At 43.7% G+C, this 9,838-nt stretch overlaps 1 protein-coding gene across 1 annotated transcript in view; it reads right to left on the reverse strand.

Moving 5' to 3' along the window:
• PRSS48 (protease, serine 48) overlaps nt 1–9,838 on the reverse strand; it is a 36,850-nt gene that overhangs the window by 25,262 nt on the left and 1,750 nt on the right. Inside the window, exon 2 of the mRNA XM_018570821.1 lies at nt 1,024–1,090. Within this exon, the coding sequence (XP_018426323.1) occupies nt 1,024–1,090 (67 nt within the window). The remainder of the gene's footprint in view (nt 1–1,023; nt 1,091–9,838) is intronic.

Genomic DNA, 9,838 nt, shown 5'->3' on the forward strand with positions numbered 1-9,838 from the left:
TATATATATATAGAGAGAGAGATATATAAAGATATATATATAGATATATATATATATTTATTACACACATACACACATACAGTATATACACACACACACACAGCATAGTTGAGGTGCAGCTTAGTCAACAGTCAACCAATGACTCTTTGCGAGCTGAGCCACACATCATCATCATTGGTTGATGGGGCATAGCCGGAGGTTTGGCGGAGGAGCCAAATCATTCAACCATTTTGCAAACTGCAAACAGCCTTGGTTCAGGTCAAATGTGTGGTCAACCTGAACCCCGATGTTCATCCTCCACCACTGACCATGGTGTAGAATTGCAGTAAAATAGGAGAATGTATATCAGATCCAATATAGGTTCATTTGGCTATAGTGGTCTGTGAGTCCATTCAAGTCTATACTCCATCTTTCTAAGCCCCGATGATGGAGGAGGTGTGACCCAAAATGCATTTGCATTTTTTTTAGGTGTTCAAATTATGAACAGTTAAAAGCTTACTGGACTCTGACCTTTTGTTGAGGCCCCTTTTCTGTATATCTCTACTTTGGGTCGCTTCCAGGTACTTATCATGGGAGGTCTGTTTGTTTCAGACCTGCTTCACCAGAGACAGTGAGCTCATACGAAATCCTCCCTGTGTGTAATCATTTGAGAAAGCATTGAAATCTCCGTGCCTGTCAAATGTGTCTTTCTGGGATCCTGTATTTATGGACACAGGCGAATGGATAATTGTCTCCAGCAAACAACGACAGTCAAAGCATTCACTCGGTTAACCTAATTCAGCAAGATTCTAGGAGAACTCCTCCCAAGTGGGAGGGTGGACATGTTTCCTGAATCTGTGCTGCGGAACTTCCTCTCTCACTGCCGGATTCACCGACAAGTTTTCTGCAACCTAAATATAAAAATAACACTATCTCTGCATTGTTTCCATTAGAAAGATATCGAGAAGCTATTCTGAATCTGGAATTTGAAGTGATCACATTTACTGACTGACTGATACTCATGGAAGCTGGTTATGGACTTACCGGACATAAGCAGAAGGCAGGTGATGGTCTTCATAGCTGCTTTAATTTCGTAACTGTCCTCTATATGCTGGATGGGGATATGGTGAAGAATTGGATGAGGATGCAGCAAGCTCTCCTTTTTTTAGTTAGAAATTAGAAGAGGACAGAGTGAGCACTTTAGATGGTGATGAGTTGGGCAGGATGGAACAAGTTCCCTGTATGATGAGGGGTGGGTAGAGGTTGGAATAGGCTATCTATATGATGAGCAGCTGGATAAGGATCTCTATGTGGTGAGGAGTTGGAGATCGGAGCAAACTCTCTATAGGGTTAGGGAAAGGAGGAAGGTGGAGTGCTCACAGTATATAGAGGAGCTGTAGAAGGATGGAGTGGCACCTGTTTATGGCCAGGATCTGGTTGAGGATTAATTGGGCCCTGCTTATGGTGAGGAGCTGGATGATGATGGACTGAGCTCTTTTTGCGGTGAGGAGTTTGATGAGGATGAAGCCAGATCTCTATGGTGAGCAGTTGGATGAGAATGGAGCCAGATCTCTATGGTGAGTTGTTGGATGACGATGAAGCCAGATCTCATTGGTAAGGAGTTGGATGAGAATGAAGCCAGATCTCTATGATGAGGAGTTGGATGAGGATGGAGCCAGCTCTCTATGGTGCAGAGTTGGATGAGGATGAAGCCAGATCTGTATGGTTAGGAGAAGGATAAGGATTGTGCCAGCTCTCTATAGTCAGGCACTGGAAAAGGATGAAGCCACCTCTCTATGGTAAGGTGCCAGGTGAGGATGGAGTCAACCCTCTATGATGAAGATGAAGCTCAGTCTGTTTTTGGTTCCTCTGTCTTAGCACTTTTGGAGGATTTCTGACACACTGACCCAGTAGACTGTGGGATTGGCTTCCTGTTTTGGGAATGTGGATGGACAGGTTCCAGAGCTCCAAGGGATAGATGTTTCCTCTACTTCATCATCCGTCTTATATAAGAGATTTACAAACAATGAGTCGGCACGTGGGACATGGAAAGAGGAAAAAATTGCAACCTGTCATAAATAGAGAGACACCCGCTATTGTTTTTAATATCCCTTCCAAGAAGTTAATCAATCACAAAGGATATGACTGGGTATTAAGCAATTAATGTTCTTCTTTCCAGTCTGGTGATGGAAACCTAGAACGGAAAAAAATATATATATACCTACCTTGTGTAATTTACATACATGATGCTCGTTTGATAAGGTTCCCGGTTTGCCTTTCTCTTTGCTTTATTTGCTTGACTTTACTGGCACTTAGACCTATGTGTGTTTCAAAGGAAAAATAAAATGATCAGATGCCCCTCTCCCTCTAATAACTGCAAGTCTAAAAAGTAAATCTGGTCAAATCTGTGTATAAATGAACACCTTCAACAAGCAAGAAAAAAGTCAAGTGCACTTACTATACATAAAGCAATATTTCTAGACTTCCAAGACCTCTAGCAATCACGGGGTTCTCTCTACCATCTTACAAACCATAACATTGCAGCTTTGGGCCCTTTTGGACCCCAGAAATGAACAAACACATATACACTGAGTGGCCAGATTATTATGACCACCCTATCAGTACTTCGTTGGGCCGCCTGGTGACTCCACGAGATGGTGAAAGGTGATGCAAGGAATCTGACACGGCACTGTTGCCCTTCTGTTGTCTTGTACCAGTCTTGCCCCTCCCCCGTTCTGCCCTAACATTGACTAGTCGCTGACGGCCACAATTCGCACGTTCAGACCCAGATTTTCGGCTGACAGTCCGGTCTTTAAACACTTTAACAGCAGCTGCTCTTGAACATTTAACAAATTCTGCTGTTTTGCTGATACTCGCTCCATGGCTCCGAGCGCCAACAATCATCCCACGTTCAAAGGCTGTTAAATCGCGTTGTTTCCCCGTATCTTCAGAAACAAATCACTTCTACTGTCGTGGTAACCAACCTGCTTCCCTATTTATAATGGTCTGGCCCTCTAGCAACTTCACCGCCAAATCATAGCTAATTTGCCTACAAACGTCAGGTGGTCATAATAATCCGGCCACTCAGTGTATCTGCATCCTATGAGCAATACCAACAAATATCTAGGCTGAGCCAATAAACAGTAGCAGAGCACGATAAGCCGACAACAACCAACCAAATTTTTTTTTTTCCCATTCAAGATGGATTCCAGCTGGTCTCTCTAGTCAAGGGATAGTCTGCCTTAGAAAAACACATGATAACAGCATTGGTGTGTTTATATACATTTATAAAAGCTGTGTTTCATCAGTCGTGAAGGATTAACACTATCTGATCTTATGCGATAAGCTGGCCTTTTTCCCACGCAGGATTTTGTGGAACCCAATGGTCCTCCAGAGATTGCTAGGGGTTCCTTAAACAATGAGCAATTTCTGATTTTTAGGTTAGCATCCCTCAACAATGTTCTTTCTAGCTATTTATAAGGTTGGCATTCTTCCCACTGATCACCAATGTAATAGCAATAGATGAATGGGGCCCTTCTTCCACTATCCACCGGTGTAAGGAGACCATTCTCCTCACTGACCTCCAATATAAGGGGCATTTTCTCCACTTACCACAAATCTAAGTAGCATTCTTCCCAGTGAAAACCAATGTAAGAAGCATTCTTTCCACTGGGGTCCTTCTTCCACTAACCACGAGTATAAGGAGGCCTTTCTCTCATTGGCCATCACTGTTTGGGGAATTGTTCCTCCTGATAACCAATGCAAAGGACATTCTCTCCGCTAGACACCAATGTAATGGAATACTTCCCACTGGCCACCAGAGTAATGTGGCCCTTCTCCTACTGACCACCAGTGTTAGAAGGTCCTTCTTTTAATGACCACCAATCTATGTGAGACTGTTTCCGCTGTACATCCGCTGTAAGGGAGCATTTCACTTACCAACAATGCAAGGGGAAAATTCACTGATCACCAATATAAGAGGGACATGTCTCAACTGACTATCATCATAAACAGAACACCAATGTGCGGGGACACTCCAATGTTAATTTTTATCATTGGCAGCGATTATAATTTGTTTCCTTATTACTGAAAATAATTTTGTCACATAAAGAACCCCTGGGTGTCAAATACTGCAATTCAAGCACCGTACTTTTGTTATTTATTCTTATATCTCCTCAACTTACCGTTCACACAAATGTGGCTTGAGTTGTAGATACAGTTATTATTAGCTGAGACTTCAAAATTATTTCAATGGTTCCTTCAAGTTAAATAGGTTGAGAAAGGCTGCCATAAATGATAACCTCCCACCCCATTCAACAGTGAAGAGAACCAGCCACAAATGTCCATTCACACTCTCTTTCAAGAGAACAGGCCTTCCTCTACCGGTCATTGTATCCTATATTCTGTCCAGTACTCATCTGAGCCACACTCCCCACGCAGGCAGTATGTATACCAGTGAAGTAGAAGTAGAGGTGTGTGCCATGGAAGTTCTACAAGGTCATAGGTCTCCATGTAAAGACAACTACTCTCATAAAACGGGTGATGAGCAGTCATAGTACTCCACGTCAGTACTGTGATTATAGTGTGTGAGAAAGATGACAAGGCAGAATGCTTAAGTAGAACACACGAGATCTGCTGCATTAGGGTTACCCACCTAAAAACACAGAGCACAGACATTACATTTCATCTTCTCCATGTGAGGATCTGCAGAACATCGCTCTGTCCCCAGCTAACCTTTAACAGGTGTGCGGATATATGTCTATTGTTTTCTGTGCTCTGCTCCTTCCTCTATCCAACTCTCCTCTCCTGAAATACTCTGCTCTGCTGGAGGACTCTGCTCCTTCCTCTATCCAACTCTCCTCTCCTGAAATACTCTGCTCTGCTGGAGGACTCTGCTCCTTCCTCTATAACTCTCCTGAAATACTCTGCTCTGCTGGAGGACTCTGCTCCTTCCTCTATAACTCTCCTCTCCTGAAATACTCTGCTCTGCTGGAGGACTCTGCTCCTTCCTCTATAACTCTCCTCTCCTGAAATACTCTGCTCTGCTGGAGGACTCTGCTCCTTTATCTATCTAGGTCCCTTCTCCTGAAATAATCTATACAGCTCCTTCCTCCAACTCTTCTCTCCCGCAATACTTTGCACCTTCCTCTAACTATTCTGCTCTGCTGGAGGACTTTTCTTTCCTCTATCTAACTCTCCTCTCCTGAAATATTCTGCTCTGCTAGAGGACTCTTCTCCTTCCTGTATCTAATTCTCCTCTCCCCAAATACACCATGCGGTTTTTTTGCATGCCATACTAAACACAATGGGGGGAGATTTATCAAAACTGGAGCAGACAAAATCTGGAGCAGCTGTGTGTGGCAACCAATCAGCATCTCTCTTCAGTTTGTTCAGTTAAGATTCAAAAATGAAAGAGAGAAGCTGATTGGTTGCCGTGCACATCTTCTCCAAATTTTGTCTGCTCCAGTTTCGATAAATTCCCTTCAATGTTTATCTGAAGCACATACATAACATATTATAACAATCTGCACACAAAGACAAGCTCCAACCATGACACAGGATTAGAGGAGGGGCCTGCGCTAATGAATTTCTATTCTGACATTTTACAAATCTTCCCCAGGCAGGTAATAACCTGCAGAGCTCTGAATAAACATATACAACATTGTTGTATATGTCCCACGTGCGCTCAGCACCCCTTCGCGTAGATTCTACGGCCTAGAACAATGGAGCACATGGATCTCGTCTCCTATGTAATTATGTCTGACTTTATTTCAGTGAGCATTTTAATAAATTTCTTAAGAGCTAGATTTAATTGTTCCATTGTCCTGAGCTCTTTAAATTGGCAGATCAAAGAACAATTAAAACATGAAACAATAGGACTATGGGCACATCTCCTGCAGATACCGTGACTAACATTGGAATCGCATGGTCACGAGACCGTGCTGAGATTCGGGCTTCTCTCCCTCATTTCCAAAAAAGACACAAAAAAAACATGGGACACACATCTCATTACCACTTCACCCAACACGTGGAAATACCGGTCATACAGCTGCAAACAGTACCATGCAAATGGGAACAATACGATGCAAATGGGATCTCATGGGTAGAGAATTGGTAGAGTCAGCCACAGTAACGCACGTCAAGCGATTTTAACGATGAAGTTTAAACAACTGCCTGCTTTTTTCTCCTTCATCATGATAATGACAATTCTTAGCTTTGACTCTGCAGGAGGTATGTAGGGCCTCTGCAGAGAGACCACTGCTTTCATATAGAGAACAAGGGTTCTTCTCTGCAGAGAAGGATAGAAAACTCCAAATGGAAAAAAAAAAATTGTTTGGGTTACAATAACTTTAATGGAAACCTGACTTTTAAAAAAAAAATGCTGATTGTGACTAATGGTGAGAGAACTGGCCTGGGTGTGGTTTGCTTGGACATTACCAAACCCAGCCAGAAACCTGGGTTTGGCGAGCATCCAAGTAAAAGCCAACCCATGGCTGCTGGTGTCCTAGCTACCATTGCTGTTGTGTGGCTCAGCCACCAGTCTGCCATGACTCAGTTCACAGCCTCATAGATTGTCGTGGTGTGCCCACCTGTGTCTTAGTAACCAAAAACCCTGTGCGGGTTAGCCACCATTCTACCATTGAAGTGGTACACAGCACCATCGGTTGCTAGGACAAAGATGGAGGTTTTATGGTTGGAGGAACTGGCTAAATTATTCGCCCATTCAGCATACTGAGAACAGCTTGTGTTCGGGTCAACCAGGACCTGAAGCTAATCCTTAATAATGACTAGATCACACTGGCTTACCCACATCAAAACATGCCCCTCCTCCTACCCAGTCTGTTATTTTGGACCAAACGGTAGTAACCCTAGGACCAGCGGTTAGCTGTGGTCATTTCTGTACCCTGCTCTGGCCACTATACATGTACAAGCTCCATTCATCCCAGCTCAGGAAGGGGGGGCCACATTAGCATTTTCACCTTTGGGTACCAGAGGACCTTGTCCAGACATTGAGCTTTGATCTTTGTAGCTCACATTGCTTGTTAAGTCACCTTAATGAAGTTTAATCAGTTCATTTTTAGTTCATATTTCTAATTCCGGGAAACAGGCAGGGTGGGATTCCACCTTGAATAATGCTCGGCCATACGTACATAAGGTCCATTGAACATTGGGGAGCTTTGGGAGAAAAAAGTGACCAATTTTTGCAAACAAATCCGAAGCTGTAAGAGGAAGATGTGGAGACATATATGGGAAACCATTGTTTGTACAGCGTTGAACAAACCATGCAAAGTTGTTTTCCTGAGTTTGTAAATTTGCAGATATATATGTTAAAAAAATTAGGAAAACACTCAACCTGATAACTGCAGATCTGACACATTCTTCTACTGAACAAAACTGCTGAAGAGACGTTTATTAAATGGACAGCAATGATGGAAACAAAGCTGCACCACACCAGCTGAAGGCATTGCTTGCTCTATAGATCCGTAGAACAGCAGTCATGAAAATGCAGCAGAAAGTAAAAATGACGAAAGTACTATCAATGATTGAAGCCATATCAATACCCCAAAACATGTGCTGGCAGAAATAAAAAAGTTAAATAAATCGGGGTGTAAAAGGCATTGATCCAGATCGCATTACCATGTGTGCTTTATATGTTGCCCCAAGTTTTACCTGTCAGTGGCTGCAGAGAGATGGTGGACAATTTCACCCGCACTTCATATGTATTAGAATGCTGCACTCGCCTATTGATCCTGCATTCAACCCTGTTCACAAGGCAGGGGGAGGGACTTTCCTTCCCCACCTCACCCAATTAACCCTTTATCTATCTTTAGTTCCCCTTATACCAGCACTACAGTCCGGGAGTTAAGGTGCCCATACACTGCTCGATTCTCGTACGAGAATCGCGGGAAATCCCACGATCGTACGAGAATCGAGCAGTGTGAACGGAGACGTGCGACCGTTTCTACTGTACGGTCGCACGTCTTCCGTCGAACCAGCATGTTCGAAAACCAGCCGGGAATCGTACGATTCTCGGCTGGTTAGAACGGTGCTCGGAAGACAAATGCTGAATGGGCCGGTGTGCGCACGCGCACACTGCCTGTTCAGCATTGCGGCCATCGGAAGCCCGCCCCTCAGGGGGGCGGGCTTGCGATGATCAAGAGTGCGATCTGCCTGTCCAAGATTTTTTTAATCCCTGTACAACCCCTGTACAACCCCTGCTTTTTAATCCCTGTACAACCATCGCAAGACTAAGGTCTTGCGATGGTTGTAGAGTGTATGGCCACCTTAAGCTGTCTGGCCTAAATTGAATGACCTCTTCATCCAATTCCTTCATTAGTTTAGGATACAATGGCAAGGGGTTAGGACTCCTGTCAGATTTTGCTGTCTGCGTCCCCAAGATTTATATTTGTCCTGGTCACCATTGTTACTGCTATTGCAAGTGATGCGATTATCCAAAATGTTTAGATGTTACCAGAACAGGAACAGAGAGGAAATCTTCCAATAGGGACAATTGTCGCAGTGACAACAGTCTAACAGTCCCTTGCTGTTGGATCTACACGTTATGAAGAGAAAGTAATATACCCAAATTACCCAATGAGACAAAGATGGCAAAAAAAAATTGAGGTTTTAGCCATTATTCCAAAATAAAAAACAAAAGGTTTGATTTGGATAATCCAAAAAGGAAGTTTAGATGGGTGCCATTGATAGCAAGATTGTATGTCAGTGTTTTGTGCAATCTACTCTTGCTTCTGTGGCTTAATTTACTGGACATCCAGCTGGACCTGGATATTAGGACTATGACTAACATTAGGCATTGAATTTCAATTGTCCTAGCCAGCTCTGTGTGTTTGTATACTACATCACTAGTTAGAAGCAAACTGCTAGAAGCCTACGTACCCCATGCCAGACAAGATTTCCTTACTCTGCCTTCTCTGTAACCAACAAGCTATTGTCTGCTCCAGGCATCATCTTTCTCCCAACCCAGCCATGCTCTAATACTGCTGCCTCTTCTTGTCTCCTCCCAGCCACAATCTGCTCCCCCCCACCACCTCTCTCCCAGTCCAGTCATGATCTGCTCCCACTACTTCCTCTTTCTTCCATACTGGGATCTGGTCCTGCTATCTCCTGCCTCCCCCCACCCAGCTATGACCTGCCCCCCACCACCACCACCACCTCCTCTGCCTCACTCGACAATGAATTGCTCCTAATTCTTCTACTCATGTGACCATTCACCCATGATTTTTTCCCTCTGCCTCCTCTCTCCCCACCCAGTCATGTTCTCTCACCCCTGCTTCCATCTTCCCCACCAAGCCATGAAATGCTTCCATTATCCATCCTTTCAAGCCACTCACCCAGCCATGATCTGTCCTCACTGATTTATTTATCCCCATCCAACCATGATCTGTTGTCTCCTCTCTCTCCACTAGCAGATGATGTGCTTCTGTAGCGGGAAACAGCTTCTGGAAACCAGCAATGGACTCCGGACACAGACTTCAGGAATACAAATCTTCTTTATTCTCTGCGCAGATCTAGACCCAGGGGACTACTGTCTCCAAAACCTGAGTGGCCCTTTAAGGGCGGTCACTACTTTTTTATAACAACAATTACCGTATATACTCGAGTATAAGCCGTCCCGAATATAAGCCGAGGTACCTAATTTTACCCAAAAAAACTGGGAAAAAGTATTGACCCGAATATAAGCCGAGGGTGGGAAATGAGGCAGCTACTGGTAGATAGATACCAATAAAATTACATGAATATTTATTTAAAAGAAAAATAACCTAGCTCTGTAAGTGGAAAAGGGGGTACAGGGCTACATATCATGTACTACGGATCATTTAACCCATTCATATTAGCA

This window comes from Nanorana parkeri, unplaced genomic scaffold (assembly GCF_000935625.1).
Source record: "Nanorana parkeri isolate BGI_ZX_2015 unplaced genomic scaffold, ASM93562v1 scaffold1602, whole genome shotgun sequence".
NCBI lineage: Eukaryota > Metazoa > Chordata > Amphibia > Anura > Dicroglossidae > Nanorana > Nanorana parkeri.